The 22,710-nt window shown below is 45.9% G+C and overlaps 1 protein-coding gene across 17 annotated transcripts in view; it reads right to left on the bottom strand.

Moving 5' to 3' along the window:
• CUX1 (cut like homeobox 1) overlaps positions 1-22,710 on the bottom strand; it is a gene marked incomplete at both ends in the record, with an annotated part of 398,444 nt that overhangs the window by 80,240 nt on the left and 295,494 nt on the right. For 8 of the 17 annotated variants that reach the window (XM_080702647.1, XM_080702649.1, XM_080702655.1 and 5 more), the window contains 4 exons: positions 1,257-1,305; positions 5,339-5,397; positions 13,483-13,665; positions 20,006-20,110. In XM_080702647.1, coding sequence (XP_080558773.1) covers positions 1,257-1,305; positions 5,339-5,397; positions 13,483-13,665; positions 20,006-20,110 — 396 coding nt within the window. Of the gene's footprint in view, positions 1-1,256; positions 1,306-5,338; positions 5,398-13,482; positions 13,704-19,953; positions 20,111-22,710 lie in introns of all 17 variants that reach the window. The other 9 variants (XM_080702646.1, XM_080702650.1, XM_080702648.1 and 6 more) reach the window with 2 other exon arrangements.

Here is a 22,710-nt window from a genome sequence, read left to right as displayed (position 1 = left end):
CAGTTCAGGGCCGGCCATCCTGCCACCCATGTGCCCTGTCTGTTTACTTCTCTACCCAAGTGGTCTGTGACACTCGGCAGAGTGCCAGTTTCTTCTAGGGATAGTCAACAGGCACAAGGAAAACTTTTAAGCTTTTTGAAAAGAAATTAACTTCAGTAGAGGCAATTTTTCTTCTTAGACTTGCCTGGCTTTTAGACAATCAACTGTTCTCTATTTGCCTTCAAATTGGCAGTCAGAGGTAGGTAGGCCTCATTTGACAAAGGATTGGCTGCAGAGACAGCCCACTTCTGTCAGGAAGTAACTGTAAACCTTTTTTTTGGCCAGCCATGAAGATGTCAGCTGCCCTCTGGCAAGATTTCACTTATGATCTAAAATTGTTTTATTTTTAATTTCTTAAATTAAAAAAAGTTTTTTATTTTTGTGGTACTGAGGATTGAACCCAAGGGCATCCTACCTCTGAGCTACACTCCCTACTCTATTTTTTAATTCTTTTTTTTTTTCTTCAAATGGAGTCTCACTAAGTTACAGAGGGCTTCACAAGTTGCTGAGGTTGGCTACAACCTGCCATCTTCCTGTTTTAGCCTATCAAGTATGGGGATTATAAGTGCCATGTCCCACTTAAAATTTAAGTAAAAAATTAAGATAAGACACAGGTCTCATTATGCTGCCCAGGCTGGCCTTGAACTTCTGGGCTCAAGAGATTCTCATGCCTCAGTCTCCTGAGTACCTTAGATTATAGCCGCGTACTGCTGCATCCTCCAGCTTCAGGATGAGAATTAATTGGCTATCAGTTGACAGGGTGCTGCTGTCATCCTGTCTCCTACCTTCTCCACTGAGGTTCTTTCTACACATGTAACATTCCTAGGCCAGTCTATTTGTGGCTAGTTTTCAGTACAACCTGGAATATTATTTCCCCCCTTGGTGCTGGGATTGAGCGCAGGACTTTGGGCATGCTAAGCATGTCTTCTACTACTGAATTGTACCCCCAGCCCTTGAAATTGTTTTTTATCCATGTTCTTAGTACCTGTCCAAGCAAAATCATAACTTCAGTGGCAATGAGTAAGCAGTTTGGAAAACATTTTTATCTTTTAAATTAAGGATCATTTTCTTTCACTTGCTTAAGTATTCTTGGAGAATGACTCATTGTTGTGAGGGGTCTTATGTAAAGGTAGAGATGTGGGGAAGCAGGCCCAGGGGCCAGCCACAACCAGCAGTGCTGCTTCCACCAACCCTGAGAGCAAAGTGAGAGCGTGTACCTGAGTCCCAGCTCCCTCCGCCGGAGTGAATTCCATGGACTTCAGGATACTGAAAGAATAAGACAAAACAGTTATTTTCTACTCATACCTTTGATACAACCATGCTAATAAGCATTAACGTTACAATTTCCTGCTCTCTAGGAGCTAAGGAACTGACAACTTTAACAACTTCCCTGGCAGGAATTTAATCTGATAATGTCTTTAGAATAACTAGTATTCAACTAGCAGTTGGCTAGCAAAAGTTTTCTGCTCAGCATGTAAATCATTCCATATGGAATCACACCAGGTCTGTTCAGAGTATAATTTTAAAGTTTAATACAGACATCACATTGTTGCAAGTGAAATGTATTTGTGAAGCTTAAAGGGAATGAAAAAGTTCTCTGGAGAAAGCCAGGAAGAGGGAAACTCATCACCCCTGGTGATTGCCCATGTGCTCTGGGTAACTGGATGGGTATCCATTCTGGCATCAGGGGAAATAGGCAAAGAGTGATACCGCACAGCATGGCAGTTCAAGAGTGAGGGCAGGCCTCTGCAGCCCCAGGTCTGAGAAGCATTGGCAGTGAAGGTGTGGCAGAGAGGATTTGCACTACAGGTTCCCATCAGCACTGACACAAACTGAGTTAGCCCGCAGCAGAGTACAGCCAGGATCCTGGAACCACTGGTTTTTGAGTTCTTTTTGCTGTGGATAGTCCCTTCTTCCTGCCACCACCAGGGAGAAAAGGGGAAGCAAGTCTGTGGGACTTTAAGGAGCTGCCAAGTGCTTCTTTTAATCCCATGTAGGTGACAAGACCTGTGCTGACCTGGATACACAGGGATGTTTAGAGGCGCAGAGTTAACTTGACTCTCCAGCACTCCTGTGGCCGCTTGTGGTGTCAGACTTTTGTCCTCCTTTAAGCTTCATGGGAGTGTCTTCGAGATACCATGACAAGTAATGATGCTGTCAGAGGCAAAGGGCCCAGTGCCTGGGAGGTCAGGCTCAGCCAGGGCTACATTGCTGGTTGGGTTAAAGATCAGCCTCTCTAGTTCATCTGCATCATGATCCTCCTTCATGTAGCTAACAAAGCGAGGAACGGGGAGGAGCTAACATGAGGAAACCAAGCAACTTTATATTGTGCTGCTGAAAATAATAGAACAATTCTGGACCTTTTCATGCCATACAGAAGAGAGGAGATGAATTGTCTGAGCAGACCTCTTTCCTTAGTGGGTTCACTTTGTTTGCAACTATATTCTTGTCCCTTGTTTGATATCTTATTTATTTATTTTTGTGATATTGGGGATGAAACCCAGGGGGTATTCTGCCTCCGAGCTACACCCCTAGCCCTATTTTTTATTCTTTATTTTTTGAAACAGGTTCTCACTGAGTTGCAGAGGGCCTTACTAAGTAGCTGAGGCTGTCCATGAACCGCGATCCTCCTGTCTCACCCTCCCAAATGCTAGGATTACAAGCATGCGCCACCATGCCAGACTTGATATCTTCTTTAGGATCATGTATTGAAAAGCTAAGTGAGTCTATAATCTTATACTGGCTGAGAATCCTGACTCTAAAATCCAAAAGAGGGTGGACATAATGCCACAAGTGAAAAGCTCCATACTGTGAAACTTTCATGTACAGAAGTACTAAAAAACATTGCATAAAATTACAAGTTACATGTAGAAGGGGCACATGAAACATAAATGAATTTGGTGCTTAGACTTGGATCCCATGCCCAAGGTATCTCCATTAGGGTGCAAAGTCCAAAACATTCTTGGTCTCAAGCATTTTGGATACAGGATACTCATTCTGCACTAAAAATACAAATATCTCTCCATTTATTCAATAAAGATTTGCTAACCACCTTTCATGTGCCTAGCATGGTGGAGAATCAGAACCAGCTCTGACTTGTACCCCATGAAGCAGGTAGGCCACCACACCACAAAATTCCAAATGGTCTGTCGTGACAGAGAACCTGCTGGGCATCCTTGGCAGAGGCATCTCATTGGGTTGGAACAGGATGTTTAACAGACCACTGTGGTGGCTGGGTCTGGGTGAGCTGAGAAGGGAAAGACAGCATGCCTTTCTGGGGAGTGGGAGCTAGCTGGACAGGGAGGGATGGAATGGAGACATAGGCATATGTTTAAGGGGCATTGGATCATCAGGAAGTAGGGGACCAGAAACATATTTCAGTTGAAAAGTCTCCTGTGTGGAACTTTCAGACATGTATATGGTGGTAGAGGCTGTGGTGCACAGATGTGGTGAAAGGGGCTGGGGTTTTGTGGGGAGAGTGTGGGCAACTAGGGGTGCAGATGAGGGCCAGCCTGCAGCTGAGTCAGAGTGAACAGGCACAGATGCAGGTGGAATAGGAGCCTCTGTTCCCAGGGAAGGAGGTGAGAGTAGAGGAGGGGGTGTAGGACTGAATCCCAGGGTTGGAAGGAGGGGGATGGGCCAAGGCTTTCATAACACTTTCTCTGTCTCAAAACCAGAAGGCCTCATTTCTACATTTCTTTCTTTTTGAGGGAGAAGAATAATAACAGGAAGGGAAGACTGGGATAAAGGAGACAGGTATGGAAGATCAGCCAGGTAAAAACATATGCCTGAGCTAGAAACATGGTAGGGAGTAGGGGTAGAGAGCTTGCTGGAGTCGGAAGCACAGAAAGGCTTAGGGCATCCAACCAAGGAGGTGCTGGCAGAGGCCGGGGGTGGGGGGATGTATATGTAGTGAGGAAGTATGCTGGGGAAAAAGACTGAGGGAACCAGCAGAGTCTACTCGTCTGGAGGTCATTACCAAGAGAAGGTTAAGGAGGCCTGAGGAAATGGAATTAAATGAAATTAATACAAAGACCAATATGGCCAGTGAGGGGTAGGCTTGTCTTTTTTTTTTTGGTACTGGGAATTGAACTTAGGGGCCTTCTACCTCTGAGCTACATAACCAGCCCCATTTTTAAAATTCTTTTTTATTTAAAATAGGGTCTCACTAAGTTGCAGAGGGCCTCACATGTAGCTGAGGCTGGCCATGAACCTGTAATCCTCCTGTCTCAGCCTCCCAAGTACTAGGATTACAAGCGTGCGCCACCATGCCCAGCTTAGGCTTGTCTTAAAATAAGAAACGAAAAACATCTTTAACAGAGATAGCGGCTGACAGAATAGCAGAAGGCAGAAAGAAAGGGATGCTTGCAAGGGCAGAGGGGTCACCTGAAGAGATGAGGTGGAGGGCCCAGGAACAGAAGGCAGGATTTTAGACAGAGCAGAAGCTAAGGAGCCTGTCCTTCCAGAAAGCACAGACCTAGTGTATTTGTGAAGAGAAGTCAATCAGGGTATGGCTGGGGGCAGAGGAGATAGGGGAGGCCAAGGAAGAGACCTGAACAGCCCTGAGCTGGCCACATATCAGGTGAGAACCAGGGAGCTGGTTGATACTTTGTGGCCACTTCCCTTGCAGTGTTGGACAACCAAGAAATGAAGGGCAAGGCCAAGGGGAGGCTGGGGATAGCCTGGCAGAAGGCCAAGGGGAGCTGTATGCATCTGTACCATGGCTCCAGGTTAGGGGAGAGGTCAGTGAGTTGGGAATATGATGGACTGGTTGGGGGATGAGAAGAAGGATGGGGCTTGCAGATAACAAGAGCAGGCTCAGAGGGAGAAGTGTGAGGCAAAAGGTCTGGGAGGGAACTGGGGCCTAAGATGCGACTACATCTTCAGATGTAGTCCGCAGCACTGGAAGGTGACCAGCTTTCGGCTGTAGCCCCTAAGAGGGGGATGGAATCTGGGAAAGGAGGCCCGGCATGCCTGAGCCCTGGGGATGTGAAGACATATGCATATTTTCAAATGTAAAGCATTTCCTTCCTCTGCTCTGCTTCTGTTTGGGGAGTTTGTACCTGAGAAAAAAGCCACTTTATACTCTCTGCAAAGGTATTTCCCTGACTGTGCATGCCAGAATACTTTAAATGCACAAAGTCACCCACAATGCTGGGGATCCAGAGCTCTGGCTGAACTTAAGGTGAGTGTGGAGATGGGAGTGCAAGGAGGGAGGCTGCCTGATGCTGCACAGCCTGTTAACAGATGGTGCTGGTGAGCCCAGCTCGTGAAGGGCCACAGGTCCTTCTATACTTACTTCAGTTCTTTCTTCACCTCCTCATAGTCGGCCTGGCCTTTGAGTTTTTCTTCCAGTTGCTGAAAACAGAGATATTTTATTAGTGGCCATGTGTGCAATTAGGCTGAGGGACTTCACTGATGACCATTCCTGTAAAACATCCAACCATCCCTAGTGGGAAGGCAAGCCTGCACCAGTTGTGTCACCATCTTTTCTCCTCCTCTCTTCTTGCCTGGCTGGTTGTGAGCATGCATACGTGTGCACTCACACATATACAGCAACCTGGGTGTAAACGCAAAAACTCAGTGAAAGAAAACTCAGGAAAAACTTTTCACTAAGGCAGAAAGAGAAAAATGCCAGCTTGTACAAAATACCAGGAAATAGCAAACTGAGGCAGAGACGCATGCCTAGCATTTAAAAAGCAGTGTGTGGCTTTTCACAAAATGTGCTCAGCTGGTTGACATGTACGTTAGCTGTCAACACCTCTGGTGGAACTCTTGCTAACAAGAGGTGTCAGCCCTTTGCTGTGGAGCGTCGGCACACAGGTATCAGGGAGAAAGTGTTTGCACTCCTGGACCCTGGATTTTGTGATTCTAGGAGTGAAGACCTGTTCCCCTGGGTGGTCAGCCAAATCCCAGACAGTGAGCCTGAGTTTGGCAGGGAGGCCTTGCCTGATAGAGACTCCCTGGCCCCCAAAGTCTTCTTGAGGTGCAGGGCGTGTGTGTGACAGTATCTTTCCAAAATGTGATGATGCTCCTGGGTACTTCTGAATGGTCTGAGCTCTCTGGGTATTTAAGTGGCTGCCTGCCCACAGCCTGGCCAGGCTTTCTTGCTGGGAAGAGATGTTGGCATAGAGTGGGCAGTCAACAGTGCTTCCTTCTATGAAGGGGTTTTTGGACTAGTTTGCTTTTGGCCTTTCTCATAGGGAGCTCCTTAGGGGCAGCTCAGCATAAGCTATGGGGACTCAGGGTAGAGCCTGCAATCATCATGCTTCCCAGTGAATAAACTCCACTTCCTGAGTTGCCAGACTCTCCTATCTACATGGTTTCCAGGTGTCCTTTCAAGTTCTACTTAATCAGCCACAACTAAGACCACCACCTAAAGCTGACTTGGAATATTTCTAGAGTTTGGGGAGGACAGATGTGTTAGGTCCATCAGCCTCAAAACTCATCTGAATCTGAACCAACCTACTGCTTCAAGAATCCAGGTGCAGGTGCTCTGTGAACTACATCAACTCAGCCCATCTTCTTTGGTTGCCTCTGCCAGCAATATCTTGTATGTGGATTTTCCATTGCATGCAATTGCTCTGCCTAGTTCCTTAAGATTTTTTTTTGACAACTTTATGAATTACAATGGTTTTCTTAGTCATAATCAAATGGGAGGGTAGCAGGCATTCATTTTCCCGCAAAAGATTCTAAGAAGGTGCTCCTAAAGAAGTGATTATTTCCTTCTCTTCCCTATGGTCCAATAGTGGTAAGTGCTTAAGTGCCAGAGCTCTCCCGTGAAGCAGTATCGGCAGTGCAGCTGAGATGCAAAGCCTACTGCAGAGTGTGGGACTCGCTGAGACAAGAGGTGGACACACATGTTTTGGATCACATCCAGACTGTGGCAGAATGCTGTGAGGAAGGGCAGAAAGAGGAACGAGAGCTGGTGTGGCCCAGGTTGGGAAGGCTGAAGTCCAAATGGCTGTCACAAGCTGGGTGCCTTTGGGCAAGTGAACAGATTCCTCATCTGCAAAGTGGGAATAGTGGCAAGTATCCCAAAGGCTGCACAGCAGAGGGCTGGTGTGGATGTAGGTAGCTCTGGGCCCTTGGTGCTGGGGTTGTTATATAAGTTGTGGCTATAGGGTTTCTCTTAAGACCTGAGGTTGGCCCTGATTAAAGGGTGTTAGGACTTCAATTTGTTCATCTTAGTCTGGTATGGCAGATGTCAAACGTTAAACAATATCTGCTGAAATTTCTGATATCTGTGGGGCAACTTAATTAAGAAGCCCCCAATACCTTTTTTTTTTTTTTTTTTTTTTCCTGAAGGCATTTTTGTCTTAAGCAAGCAAGTTGAATGAAAGCTTGGAAGAAACTGCCAGACAAAGTTTGTCCTGACCTTTAAGGGCACTGTGGTGTCCTTAAAAATGTGGACACCACATCTCAAAACTGCACTGGGGGTGAGAGGGGCAACAACTACCAACATTTCTGCAAGTCTTGTGATGTGGGGCTGTGGCAGACCCATGGAGGAGTAAATACACCCAGAATCAGCTCCAGCTGCTAAATACTGATGGGCAGCAGAGGTGGCCCACAGCCAATGCCGTGAATGCAAAACCTGGGGACTGGGTTATCTTTCTGAAAAAAGTACAAACACTTCGGCAGTGTTTCAAAAGCTATATGTGTTGAGTAGAAACTGTACTTTTGAGTTTTGATTTTGGCTTTCTTCCTAGGCTGGCAGTTTGCAGTATGATATTCTCTCACAATGCCGGGCAGTGGCAGTGAGCCGAAACTCCCAGGCAGCAATGTGATCACGGAAAATACACACAGACACACACAAACACACAGACACACACATACAGACACATTGACACACACACACAGACGCACAGCTGAAAACTTGCAGTGTACTATGTTGCTGAGCTGTGTTGTCTGGTAGGTCAAGTGTGTTAGATGCATTTTTCAACTTATGATACTTTCAACTTATGATGGGTAACTTGGAACATGACCCCACTAGACCTGTCCAAGAAATACAAAGGGGCTTTCCCCCGAGAGGTAAGAGATGGTCAGGGGACAGTGTCCAGCTATGCATAAAATTGGGTGATGAGTATGGCTTACTGGGTACTCAAAATCAAGACCCTTGTTTGAAAGATGACCCAGGTAATTTCAGTACTTGGGAGGCTGAGACAGGAGAACTGCAGGTTCAAAGCCAGCCTTGGCAACTAAGTGAGGCTCTCAGCAACCTAATGAGACCCTGCTTCCAAATCAAATAAGAAATAAAATTGAGCTGGCTGTGTACTTTAGAGGGAGAATGCCCTGGATTCAATCCTCAGTAAACAAATAAACAAGCATACAAAAAAAGAAAGGGAGGAAGAAACTAAGTAAGTTTGGGAGAGGCATAACTAACTATGGGCTTTCAAAGGATAGTGGGGAGAACACAGAGACAAGCTGATAGAAGTTGCCAAAAACCACTCACCATGATCCTATCCATACTATGGGCTGAGGACATCCATGGTTCCAGGAACCTAGGAGGTGTTCAACCACTAAAGAAATCTCTACTTGAACATCTTAAAATCCTGGCTCAGGCTTGAGTCATAAGGATATTTAATTTACAATGCCAAGTATTTTGGCATGTGGCAAATTAGGCACTCAATTTGCAAAAGATAGCAATCTTATACAAAGTTAGAAAGACCCATAGAGAGGCCATGTGTTCAGGGCTGCAGTGAGGGTGGGTGATGTCTGCGATGCAGAGAGGCAAAACTGGGCTCTCAGCAGTGTAGGCACAGGTTGGGGTGTTGGTTGTGAGACCCCTCAGCCTTGCTTGGGCCCCCTGTTCCACGTCAGAGGTCCAGGACTAGGCAGTATGCACCTTCTTTTCTACTGAATGGGGAACCTCCCCAGATGAGAATAGCTGTCTCTGGGATTTCTGGGGGAGAGGCAGAAGTTATATAAAATTGGGATCTGTTAATACTGTGGCTGTTGGGGAAGCCTAATGCTAGGAGAGTAAATAAGTCCCAGTCTTCCTGAAACCTTCTCTCTTTCTCTCTTTCTTTCCTCCTTCCTTCCTTCCTTCCTTCCCCCCTCCCCCCCCTCTTTCTTTCTTTCTTTGCACTGAGGACTGAACCCAAGGGTGCTCCACTGGGCTATATCTCCAACCCATTTTATTTCTTATTTTGAGACAGGGTCTTGTTAAGTTGCCCAGTCCTCCAACTTGTAATCCTGCTGCCTCAGCCTCTTGAGTGTCGAGGATTACAGGCGTGTGACACAGCATCCAGCCTCCTTGGAACCTTCTGTAACACTGGGGTGGGCACTGTGCATGTGTTAGAAGAATGCTTCTGCTCCCAAGGCCAGATGGTGGTCAGAGAGTGAGGGTCACAGGGGAGGGGTTGCTCTTTCTTATGAAGGCTGGGTCCTGGCACCCACACAGAGTGGCAGGGCTGAGGAGGGACCTCTGTATAATAAGTGTGCCATGGGACAACCCTGGACTGACCATCCTTAGTGGACAATAGCCATCATCCTGTCCCCCTCACATGGCAAGTGCCCAATAGGACCCAGACACCACGGCTTTCTAAACTGATACATCTACCTGCTGGTTAGACGTTCACAGAGGGTGGCCTGAATACAGAGCACACAGGTGGGAACAGCAGGTGTCAGGTCCACATTGCTGGATAAAGGACCTGATGTGACCCAAGAGGCAGGCTCCAGAGGTATGTGTAATGCGTCTGGAAGTCAACACACTGCATGCGTCTAGGAAGTGGGTATCAACTTTTACATTGCTACAATGCCCAAGGGACACAGTAGACTAGACTCCCATTAGGGGCTCAGTGGGACCCATCAGAGCCTCATGTGGGGTAGGGGGGAGTGGGCAGAAATGTGTGTTTGGCATAAAGACCCCCAGGTGATTCCACATCTGCCCACCTACCCAGTGTGAAGTACTGATCTTTAAGGCACCTTTAGAAAATGTACTTTTCTAAAAGGAGAATGGCATTCTTTTAGCTAGCCTTCTTATACATACTCATTTTAAATTGAAGCTATTGGTAGCATTATTTTCTATGCCATAGTGAGTACAATGCAGGTGACTGCCTAATTATACTGCCTCTACATTAGAGTGTTCCGACAGAAAACCATGGAACAGAGAATTATCAAAAATAGCAGCCTTGTCATGGCAGTCAGGTTATTTCATTAATTACGAACATGGAATTATCCTCTATGAATGGCATTGCACTTGAGTACTTGTCAGCACAGGCAAGAAGAAACATCTCCCACTTTAAAGCCTGTTTCCACATCTATTTAAAGGTTATAGAGGATGCACCATGAGACGTGGACAGAGATACGCTGACTGTGAACTTGAAGTTCTTCTGAACCCTGGCAGAGAAAGACTTGTACATATGCCACCACCAGAATGGCATGTCAGTTGTCCATGTGAAAGGAAGAAATCTTGGTGGGAAAAAGATGGACAGCACCGGGGTGGTGAGGCACGCCTGTAATTCCAGTACCTGGGAGATAGGAATAGGAAGATCACAGGCTTGAGGATAGCCTCAGAAACTTCGTGATATTTTTAGCAACCTAGTAAGACCCTGTTTCAAAACAATAACAATAATAAATTTAAAAAATGGGGCCGGGTGTGGTGGCACACGCTTGTAATCCCCGCACTTGGGAGGCAGAGACAGGAGGATCACGCAGGTTCGAAGCCAGCCGCATGCGCTGGCTTAGGAGACCCTGTTTCCAAATAAAAATGTAAAAATAGGTCTGGGAGTATAGCCCGGAGGTAGAAGGGCTTCCAGGAACCCCAGTACCACCAAAAAAATAAAAAAAATAAAAAATAAATGAAAAAAGGGCTAGGGGTATAGCTCAGAGGTAGAATGATTGTGAGTTCAATCCTCAACACACACACACACACACACACACACACACACACACACACACACAGTTTCCACATGCTAGGGAAAGCAAACCAATTCATTATTTCCCCAGAACACCCAATTACTGGCAGTGCTGTCAGAGTGCGTCAGTGGGAAGCCTTTGCCTGCAGAAGAGGTTCTCTCCCCACGTGACTGTCACTAAATACATGGATGTTTGTCTCAAAGACCGAGGACCTACTACTGAATGTTCACAGCAAAAACACCTGCAATTCCTAAGAGCTAAGAGTGGAGCAGGACAGTGCCAAACAGCACACCAATTCCAGCTCCATCATGTTTACTATAGTACCTCAAGGCTGGGAAACGTGGCCAAAGAAAGGAAAAATGGAGGGATGGAGAGGGAGAAGCAAGCAGGAAAAAGCCCATGGGAGGTACACGTGAGCTTGGACTTACTCCTTGAGGTATCTTAGCTGCCACTCCTTAAGGGGTCAGGATTCCTCATAGCAAAAGTGTCAGATTGCCAATGTGACAGGTCTTTTTTGTAAAATGCTTTCCAAATAATTATATCCCTGTTTAGTTTCAACTGGAGACTAAAATTATATACATTAGGGGGGAAAAAAAACACCCAAAAAACACAGCCCTGAGAAGGTATTTGATTCAATTAACCTCATTCCTTTGGGGTGCGGGAGGTAGATTTGTTCATCTGGGGAAGTTGAAGGCCTTTTGTGTGTGGGTTTGCTGTCAGAGAAATCTTTACTCCTGGTGACAAGGGGTTAAGATAATTAAAATCAGAGAAGTCTTGTTACTAGAGGATATGTTTTGATTATTAGATCAGATGAAGATAAGGGAGCAATGATTTTTGGAAGAAGTATTGCCGAATTGTTTCATTAACTGCACAGTATTAAAGAATTCCCCCAAGATACGGATAAAGAACATTCATTTGTGAAACTGCGCTTCATTTTTTGTGAAGGCGAACATTAAAACCTTAACTGATTTAGAAGAAATTGCTCCATAATGAAAAATGGAAGGTCTACAGTCTCCATCTCATGTAGCCATGTGCAGGATATATCTGAGTCATGCCCTTTAACTGTAACAAAGGGGAGAAAGGCAAATTATCTAATAATAATGCTATCATGAGGGTCAGAAATGACTAAAACATGAGAAAATTAGACTTAATCTAGAAATAAAAAAAATGAGTCCTAGTACTCATCAGGCAAGCTGGTAAGAGAGGAAGAGATGCCAGAGAAATTTTCCATGATTAGCGAGGGATGTGGCCAGGTTTCAACTATCTGATCAAAGTCTGTGGGGCTGCCTCCTCAGAGGAACCTGGGCTCCTGGCAGCTTCTTAGGAGGATAAAATCCACCCCAAGAGGAAAAGATGAAACTGGCAAGGGTGGGCAGTGGGTGCCACCAGTGTCAGCAGCAAACTGGAGGCAAACTTAGTTCTGGGTCAAACTTGGTTATGTGTGGAGAGGTAAAATCCCTACTTAAAAAAACCAAAAAGGGCTTAACTACATTCTACAATTACTTTATATAAGAAAAAGTCTACTTCCTTCCTTCTTCCCTCCCTTTCTCCTCTCCTTTTGGAGATGATGGGGTCTTGCTAAGTAGCTCAAGTTAGCCTCAAATTTTTGATCCTCATGCTTTAGCCTCCTGAGTAGCTGGGACTATAGGTATGCATTATCACACCTGGCTTCTTTAAATTTTTATAACTAACCCTGATCTACTTGTTTAGTATACAATAAATATTATAGTCAGTCACTCATTCAGTCATACATCCAATGAGCAGATAAAGAACAGCCCTGTGCAGAGTATACTGGTAGAGGAGATCCTCCAGGCTATAGCTGGGGCCTAGCGCCCTTCTGGTCCTGACTTCTCATCTGCCAAGGAAGATCCTTCCAGGAGTCTCCTGGCTCTGATCCTTAGAAATCTAGGGTCTAGAACAGTTTTCCAATTACATTTGATTCACAGTCTGAAAATACTCAAGTATCATTATTACTCTTACTTGATTCCAAAAAAAGGTCTGGGTTCTGCATTTGGGATACAAATTTACAAGGAAGCCCAAGAAATTAGTTTCTGCTAGGCTATCTAGTAGGTCTACCTGGGAGGGAAGAGACACCAAGAGGTTTTCTGTGTTGAGCAGCACCAAGTTTTGGGCCACTGTGCTGCGGCACACGCCTGCGTGACGAGGGCACATGCCTCAGCTCGAGGCTTGGACAGGATGTACTCAGGCTGCTGGGCTTTCATCTAGTTCAGGTGCAGGAAGCCTGCCAGAGCTGGATGAAGGGCGCAATCTACATAGATGGCCTGTGACTGTGACAAACATTCCAGACTCATGCAAGGAGCACACAGGAGCTCCAGGTGGAGTACCAGGCATCCAGTCTTCACAGTTCTCAAGGGGGAAAGCTGTATAGTGGTTAGACTCAAGCAGGCAGGGATTTTTACTAAGCTCCAGGGGAAACTTGTGGTGTATTCAAGGAGTAGCCTGTTGAGAGGGAAATGTCCTTGCTAGAGCCAAGAGTGGGGTTCAAAGTAGCCCTGTCTACTGTCAGGACAAGGAAGGCAGAGAGTGTGCATATGTCCATCCAGGCCCCTGCAATGTTCTTACTTTGAGCGTGCTGTTCTTGGCGCTCAGCTGCTGCTCGAGCTGGGAGATCTGGCTGGCCGAGTTCTCTCGAAGCTTGGTGAGGCTGGCCTGGAGTCTCTGCACATCCTCTACCAGTTGGGCAATCTCCCGCTCTTTGGCGGCCAACTCAACTTCAAGGCTGGAGCGTGTCAGCACCTCTATGGCCTGCTCCTGGGAAGGAGGAAAGAAATGACAAAACTGCACTGGCTTTGGGGTGGGTGCTCAGCACGGTCAGTGTTGGCAAAGGAGGCAGAAACCACAAAGATTTCAGGACGTTCACGGTGAGTGCAGAGTACATCACGCTGGCCCTTGCTCATGTGCCCTCCCCATGTCATCTATCTGTGTGGTTGGCTACCACTTGCATTTCTCCATTGGACAAATAATTTTTCAGACTACACATGTACTGGGAATATGGTAGAGAACAAAATGACAGAAGTTCCTGTCTTCATGGGGCTCACAGTTCAGTGGGGTAGGGCAAGATGGTGAGAATTACTAAGTAGACTTACTGGAAACTGAAAGTGTGGGGTGGTGACAAGTACTATAGAAAAAGCAAAGTGGAGGGCATGGGAGTCAGAGTCAGTGCAGCACAGCCTGCGTGACAAGGGAACATGCCTCAGCTCGGGGTGTGGACAGGAACTCCTCAGGCTGCTGGGCTTTCGTCTAGTTCAGGTGCAGAAGAGTGAGCTTCAGTGCAGTGGGAAGCTGGAGACTTCATAAAGATGGTTAGGAAGCCTCACTGGGCTGGGGTCATGTGAGCAGACATCTGAAGGAGGTGGTTGGTGGGAAGAGTGCTCCAGCCAGGGGAAGAGCCAGCAGTGTGGCTCGGGGAAGGGGGCCTGGCATGATGTGGAAGCACTTAGCTTTTCTATTCCAGGGTGGGACTTGATATCCTTTGCATTCGTTATAAAATTATACAGAAGCTGAGATCTTGATTTGATGAATTCATCCTTAGAGCTAAGCCTTCCCCTTAAAGTTAGTGTGGAAGATGTATGCTTAGGGTTCCTTTGCTTAGAAATTCTTAGGATGACTAAAGTTTTTTTTTTTTTAACTTACTTTTTTTTTTTTTTTTTACCCCCACCTGCTCTACTTGTTCAGTATAAAAAATAACCAAAACAAGCCAGGCATGGTGGCACATACTTGTCATCCCAGTACTTGTAAGACCGAGACAGGAGGATTGCAGGTTTGTGGCTAGCCTCAGCTACTTAGTGAGGCCTTCTGCAACTTAGTGAGACCTGTTTCAAAATAAAGAATAGGGTGGGCATGGTGGTACATGCTTGTAATCCCCACGCTTGGGAGGCGGAGACAGGAGGATCACGCAGGTTCAAAGCCAGCCTCACTGGCTTAAAGAGACCCTGTTTCCAAATAAAAATATAAAATAGGTCTGGGAGTATAGCCTGGAGGTAGAAGGGTTTCCAGGAACCCCAGTACCACCAAAAAAAAAAAAAAAAAAAAAAAAAAAAGTAACCATGAAGCCAGGCATGGTAGCGCATGTTTGTAATCCCAGCGCTTGGGAGGCTGAGACAGGAGAATCGCAGGTTTGCAGCCAGCCTCAGCTACTTAGTGAGGCCCTATACAATTTAGTGAAACCCTGTTTCAAAATAAAGAATAAAAATAGGGCTAAGGATGTAGCTTGGAGGAAGACTGACCCTGGGTTCAAACCCTGGTGCTGCACACACAAACACACAAAAAAAAGCAACCACGATTCCTGAATGACACCAGAGGCTTTTCTGCGGGGCAGAGCACTTCTTAGTATGACCACCCAGACAGGGCTCCATGGCCTCTGAGACAGCAGAGACTTGGGGTGGCCGTCGGTGCAGCGTGGAGTGCCGCCACCCCCACCTGCCCTGCTCTGATGTGTGATGCTTCATACCTTGATCTTGCCTATGCTGGGGTGGAAAATGCGGCAGCCGTGGCCCTAGTTGCAAGACCATTGCATGCACGATGTGCATATCACTGGATTTTCATATTTGGGAAAAGCCAATTGCCCAGAAAATAACTGTTTACAGTTCTCTCCTTCACCATTTAAGACTGCAAAGTTTTGTGTGCCTAGGAGCGACTCCTTTCTGCTTCTCCAATTTGTGTGATACTGCAAGACACGCTGCTCATTTCTCTGACCTGCAGCAGATGGGCATGTGGCCCTGAACATCTCCTGCTGGCTTATTTACATGGCACAGCCTGTGCTGACCAGCTCGTCCCAACTGTCCTGTCCACCAGGCACTGCTGCCAAGTGACCAGTGTGCTGGAGCACAGAAAGGCAAGTACAGAAATGGAGAGTTGGTGTGAGAAACTTTAGAGCCATTTCGACATTTTGGTGACATTTTTTGCTGTCTTTTATAAAACTACCAATCTGTAATAGAATGGAAATTTAAAAAACAGAAGTGTCCTCAGAGTTTGGAAAGCACCATGTTGGATGACCCCAGCTGGGCTGTCCTGGCCCCTGAGAGGCTCTAGAACAGGAAGGGGACGGGTGACCAGGCTGACAACAGGTGGAAACTGAACCGTGCCATCTAATTTAATTCATTTAGTCAATCTTCCATCCTGAGGGAGGCCAGCCACCGACACTGCTTCTAGGGCTATCAGGCAGTCTGCAAAGCCAGCAAGAGCTGATATGAGTTTTATACTGGGCAAGTTCTAATTCATGTATCAGGGACAAGTGGTTTAAATAACATGCCTGAAAACAACAGCTCTTGGTGCTGGTCTGAACCCAAGTTGGGGACCTGGGAACAGGCAGTCCTTATAGGACCTTGGACATGTCACCTGGTTTTCAGGAATCCGAGTTAAAATTCCTTAATACATAATTTCCTTATGTAATCAGCCTTGCTGATGACATAACATACTCCAAAGTGGTAGGATCTTAGAGGAGTGACAGAGAAGACTGTCTAACCCTTTAACCCAAACCGGTGCTCATCCCTATCTCATACACAGCTGGTGGGCACCTCTGGTGGTGTAACAACACAGTGAAGAGCTATGAAAGACACAGAGAAGGGCCCAAGGAATGACTAAGGGCTGTGATGAAAAGGTCTGAACCTGAATGATAAAATGGGGCCTCTCTCAGTCCAGAGGGGAGACATGAACATAATCTAGAAAGGAAATCTATGCAACAGAGTGAACAAGAAAGGGGAAGCCTTGCACACTCCAGGGGGTGGGTATCAGGCAGTTAAGATGCCACTGAGCTCATGACTTGAGATGTGATAAGCGAGGATCACTGGCTCCCTCACGCCTGTCCAACACCCCACTCAGCCATATGGGACAAAATGTGATGGAACCTGACATTAGAAAGAGGTTCACTTTTCCTTTTGGAAGTGTGCATCACCATTTTCCCCAGCTGAAATAATTCATTTTTTATACTTTTAGACTGAGATGAGCATCCTTATGTATAGTCTTTGGAATCCTAAGCCACCAGGGCCCTGAAGGACATGTAGGATGCCCTATGGGTCCTGGAAGCCTGGAGCCTCATGCTGTATAGACTTGACAGCTACCCCCAGTGACAATGCCTGTTGTTATGTCCTGACCCTGAGCCCTGGCAGGATTCAAAGGCCCCGAGACCCAGGCTCTACAGGTAGGCCTAGAACCCTTACATTTTCTAAAGCTCCCATGTGACTCTCACATAGTCTAGGAGAGCAAAGCACACTCTAGACTCCATACTAGGTGGAGCCCCAGGAGAGCAAAGTTGGTGGGATTCAATCAGGTATGCTCATGATAGGTTTTCCCTTCCTTCCTTTCCTCCCTCTTTGGCTCCTTCCTTCCCTTCCTTCCCCCCCCCCCCCTTTTTTTTGCCACTCCATCCCCCTTCCTTCCCTTTTTGTGGTACTGTGACACTCCCTTGCTCATTTTTTTTTTTTATTCTTTATTTTAAAATAGAGCCTAAGTTGCAGAGGTCCACAAACCTGTGATCCTCCTGTCTCAGCCTTCCAAGTACTAGGATTACAAGCATGTGCCACCATGTCCAGCTTGACAGGTATATTTTCTAATGGTTTAGGCTCGAAAAGGTAGCTGGGTGGCACACCAGAGCCCTGCACTAATATTTGTTTACAAATACTCATGGGCTCCCCTGGCTCTACATTCCCACATAGGCTGCAAGCCTTAGCTGCAGCCAACACAGAACCTGGACCAGCAGAAAATGGTTTAGACTTCCATGAATACTGTCTCAAAGTCTGTGAGGGAGCAGTAGGCTATTCAGGAGAAAGTGACCTATGGGGTGGGACAGACTGAGGTCCACTATTCAGCCTGACCATTTTCCGTTTCTTTTCTTTTCTAGCACTGGGGATTGATGCAGGGTCTTGTACCACTAAACTACAGCCTCACATCCTTTTTAGTTTTTATTTTGAGACAGGGTCTTGCTAAGTTGCTCAGGCTGTTCTTGAGCTTGTGATCCTTCTGCCTAAACCTCCTAAGTAGCTGGGATTTAGATGTGCAACACTATCCCTGGCCAGCCTGGTCACTGTCTAGCTGTCTGACCTTGGGCAAGTTACTCAACTCTTCTTGAGCTTTAATTTCCTTACCTGTAAAATGATGATAATACAACTTTCCTCTAACAACTGTGGTGTCACGAGGCAGAAACGAAATAATCAGATAAAGCCCACTCAGCTGCACACCTGAAGCAGGCGCTCGTTGAGCGAGCGCTCTCTTTCCAAGACTGTAGTTCCGCTGAAGCACCAATCAGATGGGTTTTGGCCTTTGATAAATCTATGGACTCTATGTTTCTTGGCTGAGATCTGCCAACCAAGGCCAACAGACTATTTTCCTGTTGGCCCAGGTTCTGCGTTGGCTGTAGCTGAAGCTCATGGCCTATGTGGGAATGTGGAGCTGGGGGAGCCCGGCAGGCCACTCCTGGAAGACTGAGTCAATGCCAGGTAAACACTGCATGCAGCCAGCGATGAAGTGTGTGAGCACCCTCAGGACCTGCAACTTACTCTACCTGCAACAACATTCATTTCCTCTTGAAATGTTTTGGTTACTACAGTCTAGGATGGTGCCAGAGTTCTTTGTAATCAAAACATTTAGCCTAGGAGTCCTGCTAGACATGTTAGAATGGATGGCTTCCTCTGCAGCACCAAGGGCAGCCATAGGGGCCAGAGAAGCTGTTGGCATTGGCCCTGAGGGCTTCTTCCTGTCTTGGCCCTGGCACTATACCCCTGCAGCTGACCTTGGGGGAGGGTACAGGAATAGCCAAAGTTTCAGTTCAAAGTAAGTACTGAGAACATGAAGTATGAAGGACTCGTTGGCTCCTTAATGGAAACCTTTTTTATACATCCTGAGATGCTTAAATCATGCTGTATTTAATGTTAATTTAAAGAAAAAACCCTAAAATCTATTCAATTTTTTTAAGGTGCTGGGGGGCATCAAACTGAGGGCTTTATGCATGCTAGGCAAGTACTCTACCACTGAGCCACATCCCCAGCCCAACCAATAGCTTTCTTTCTTTCTTTCTTTTTTTTTTTTTTTAAGTAATGGGGATTGAACCCAGGGGTTTTCTACTTCTAGGCAACATTACCAGTGGGCACGCAACAAAGTCTATGAGTCCTTGTTAAATCAAAGGACACCAGTAACTATTAGAGACTTTCTGTCAGAGTGGAAGGGACCTTTGTTAGGGTCACTTAATCCTTACTTTGCACATGGGGAAACTGAGGGATCAAGGAGAATGGTGCCAACCAAAGGAAGGCAACCTAATAAATGCTCAAAAAAAAAAAAAAAAAAAAACTTAAAGTTTTCTGGGGTCTCAATGTGCCAGGCCTTGTTCTAGGCACCTGGCTCACAATAACTTTGTGAGTCCTTGTAAAACCCCTTTTTACAGATGAAGAAACTGAGACACAGGGAAGCTAAGCCACTTTTCCCAGCTGAGAGATGCCGAGCTGGAGTCTGACCCTGGAGGTGCCAACATCTCAGGTCTCAGCTACCTCGCTACTGTATGTCACGGTGTAGCACGAGAGGAGTCTGGAAGCTGGTGGTATGAAGATATTTTGACCAAGCTGGGACAGTTCTGACTATAAGCTCTTTTTTTGTTAACTTTAGCAAAGCCAGAGGTGCAAAAAGGACAGAGACCTGTGCCTTGCTTCTCTTGGACACTTGTGTGTGAGGTGAAAGTCCAGCAACTGAGCACACCTGGGGCAGGCTGTTTTTTACCCCAGTTCATGTGGACTTTCCTCCCCATAGAAGGACACATCCAAGAAAAGAACAAACCCTCAACTTCCCAGGAGAATTTTGGAGAGCCTCCTGTTTGGGGTCCCCTCCTGTGTCAGCATTACCCCAGGTCCAGCTGGTAAAGGTGTTCTTGGTACCAGGAGACATCACGCTGACAATGGAGCAACTGGGCGTCATGGGCAAAGCTCTTCCTTCAACTCTACCAAGTTCCAGCCCCAAGTTGTTAAAAGTATTTCCACTGAACAATCGGTACTGGTTAAAATGTTATTCCAAAAAGAGGCATTAAAACCCAAAGAAGAAAGCAGCTGTAACTTAAGGGTGCAGAGGCCTGGCAGGCAGAGGCCCCACAGGCTGGGCTACCCACCACGTCCGGCGCCTTCTGGATCTGGGAGGCCAGCTGGAGAGAGTGGTTGGCCGACGAGAGCTGCTCCCTCAAGGTCTCCGCTTCTCTCTGAGCCACCTCTGCCCTCTGAAGGAAATGAAAAGGGGCAAAGAGAGAAAGTACATTTGGTTTAACAACTGACAATTATTACAAGAACATTCATCAATTCATGCCTGACTGACTATAATTGATTTTCCTAAACACTCAACCTAATAAATGCTCGAAAAAAAACATAGAATGTGATGGATTTTTATTTTAAACAGTACAAGGAAGAAATAATTGAGCGATTATGACAGTAATTTAACGCTAGGAGCAAGGAATCCCCTGCTGATACTAATGCTCCGGCCCACTGAATTTCCCAGACTGAATAAATACCAGTGGAAATAGAGTCTTCTGATTCAATTTCTTTCTATTCTCATAGACCAAGAAGATTTTATTGCAGGATTACTCCTGGGAGTGATTCTCACGGGTAAACAGTGAATTAAAGACACTTTGGCCATTCTCTTCTTAAAACCAGGCACAATGTTGGAGCTGTTTTCCCTGGTAAGCATTTCCATAAACGTACTAGGTGTAAATGCCACTTCTTTTGTAAGGGCCAGGCTTATTTCAACCATATTTAACCCTTAACCAGGCAATGTTTTCAAGTGTCAATGCTGGGTTTTCAGCTACACAGAGGAGGGTGGGCAGCACAGGCCGGTGTTGGGGTCTACAGGAAAAGTGAGTGGACCTTTTCATCATTTGCCTATAATTCCCAAAGAACCATTGCTACTTCCAATGATACTACCAATCAGCTTCCACTGGGTGGCAAGGATAGTCACTCCAGTGCCTGCCACCCTGGAGAGCTAGTTACCCATCTGTAAAACAGGAGCACAGTGCCTTCTGAGTTCAACAAGGAACTTATGTTGAAGCTGTCTACCAACTGGCTTGCCCTGGTTTTACAATTATGACTGAGATGAACTCTAAGACAGGTGGTTAACGGCAGTTAGTGAAATTGGGCACGTGGATCTAGAATGGCATGACACTTAGGTATTTTGCGAGGTATAGTTTACTGAGAGAAGAGATTAATGAGGAAAGCCTGGTTGAGCAGGGCTATTCATGTGTTTTCTTATTTTTGTGGTTAGACAGGGTGTGTCTACTAATTGTTAAGACAGAAGTTAGCTGGTGCTCACTGGCCAATCTAGTTGTGTCAGGAAGGGTTTAGTAGCTTTGAGCAACTCGGTGGTGGCAGCATTAGATCTAGCTGCTTTGCCCACAGAGATCTGGGATCTCTCTGAGGGCAGTTATGTCTGCCCAGGCTGGGGCTGGTGGCCACCTGCCCCACATTTTAGGGAATTGTGCTGAATCTACTTCACAAGGTGCCTGGCTGGCCTGTATATGCTCAAGCATTTCCTCATGGTGATTTTGCTCCAAATGGAACCAAAATGAAACCATGGATGGTGCAGATCACCAAATTTCCTCTTTAATTTCCCTCAGTTTATTTCCAAGCTTTTCTGCTAGGCATATAACTGAAAAATATATTCTTTTCTTGCTAGTCATCTGAATTCTTGGGCATAAAATCTTCATGACTGCCTGAATTAATCCATTTTGACCATTGTCAAAAATGTGAAACACCTATAAGAATTTAAAAATAGTAAATAATTACATAACATAAAATTATATAATAATAGGAAGGGTATAATAATGTTAATGTTAATAGAAATATATATATATGACCTCTAGGTTATAATTTTTACCGTAATTTAATGAATCGGTTTCAATTTCATTGAAATATTTGTAGAATTGAAAATTTGAGACTTAATTGGTTAAGATATATTTTAACACATCTCCTATCTGTCTTACTACGAAAAATATTTAAATTATTTATTTATTTATTTATTTATTTATTTATTTATTTTTTTTTTTTTTTGCGGGTCTCGGGGTGGAACCCAGGGGCATTCGACCTCCGAGTTATACCTCCTGCCCTATTTTTTATTCTTTATTTTGAAACCGGGTCTCATTGAGTTGCAGAGGGCCTCACTAAGTAGCTCAGGCTGTCCGCGAACTGCAATCCTCCGGTTTCAGCCTCCCGAATGCTGGGATTACAAGCGTGTGCCACCACGCCCTGCTTACGAAAAATATTTCTACACCTACTGGAGAGGCTGTTTTGGCAGCAGCCAACCAGGTGGCATGCACCTCATGCCTCCAATGTGTCACAGTAGCTCTGAAGGGTTGTGGAACAACCTGGATGGCAGGTTCATGAGGAGTCCCCAGGAGCCTGCAAGGCTCTCAGGTGGGCATGAAGGCTGATGTCACAGAACATGGGCTCTAGCTAGTCACTGACCGAAGTGCATTTGCATGCAATTCCCAAGTCACAGACAAAGTTGCTTTTGACTTATCTCTTCACATGAGAAGTAGAGGAGGTGGGCATGTGGGTGAACAAGGACAGCACACACCTTTTTGTGGCAATCTTGACCAATATGACAAAGAGCAGCCACCCTCCAAGATGGCTGAGGGCCAATGAGGTCCTAGAAGCTGAGGGTTGGCTATGCCTAACCTGTGTTGGTAACATTGAGGAGTTACTAAGGCTGTGTGTATGTGTGGCCTTGGGTTACTAGGTTATGTCTCAGATGGATGGCTGTCTAAGGAAAAATTACTGAAAACTGTAAGTTGGTTCTTAAGATAAACACCTACATCCTCAGCTAGTGAAA

Source organism: Muscardinus avellanarius (genome assembly GCF_963383645.1).
Source record: "Muscardinus avellanarius genome assembly, chromosome: 10".
Taxonomy (NCBI): Eukaryota; Metazoa; Chordata; class Mammalia; order Rodentia; family Gliridae; genus Muscardinus; species Muscardinus avellanarius.
Note: the sequence above shows the minus strand (reverse complement) of the source record. Positions and strands in the feature narration are given on the sequence as shown.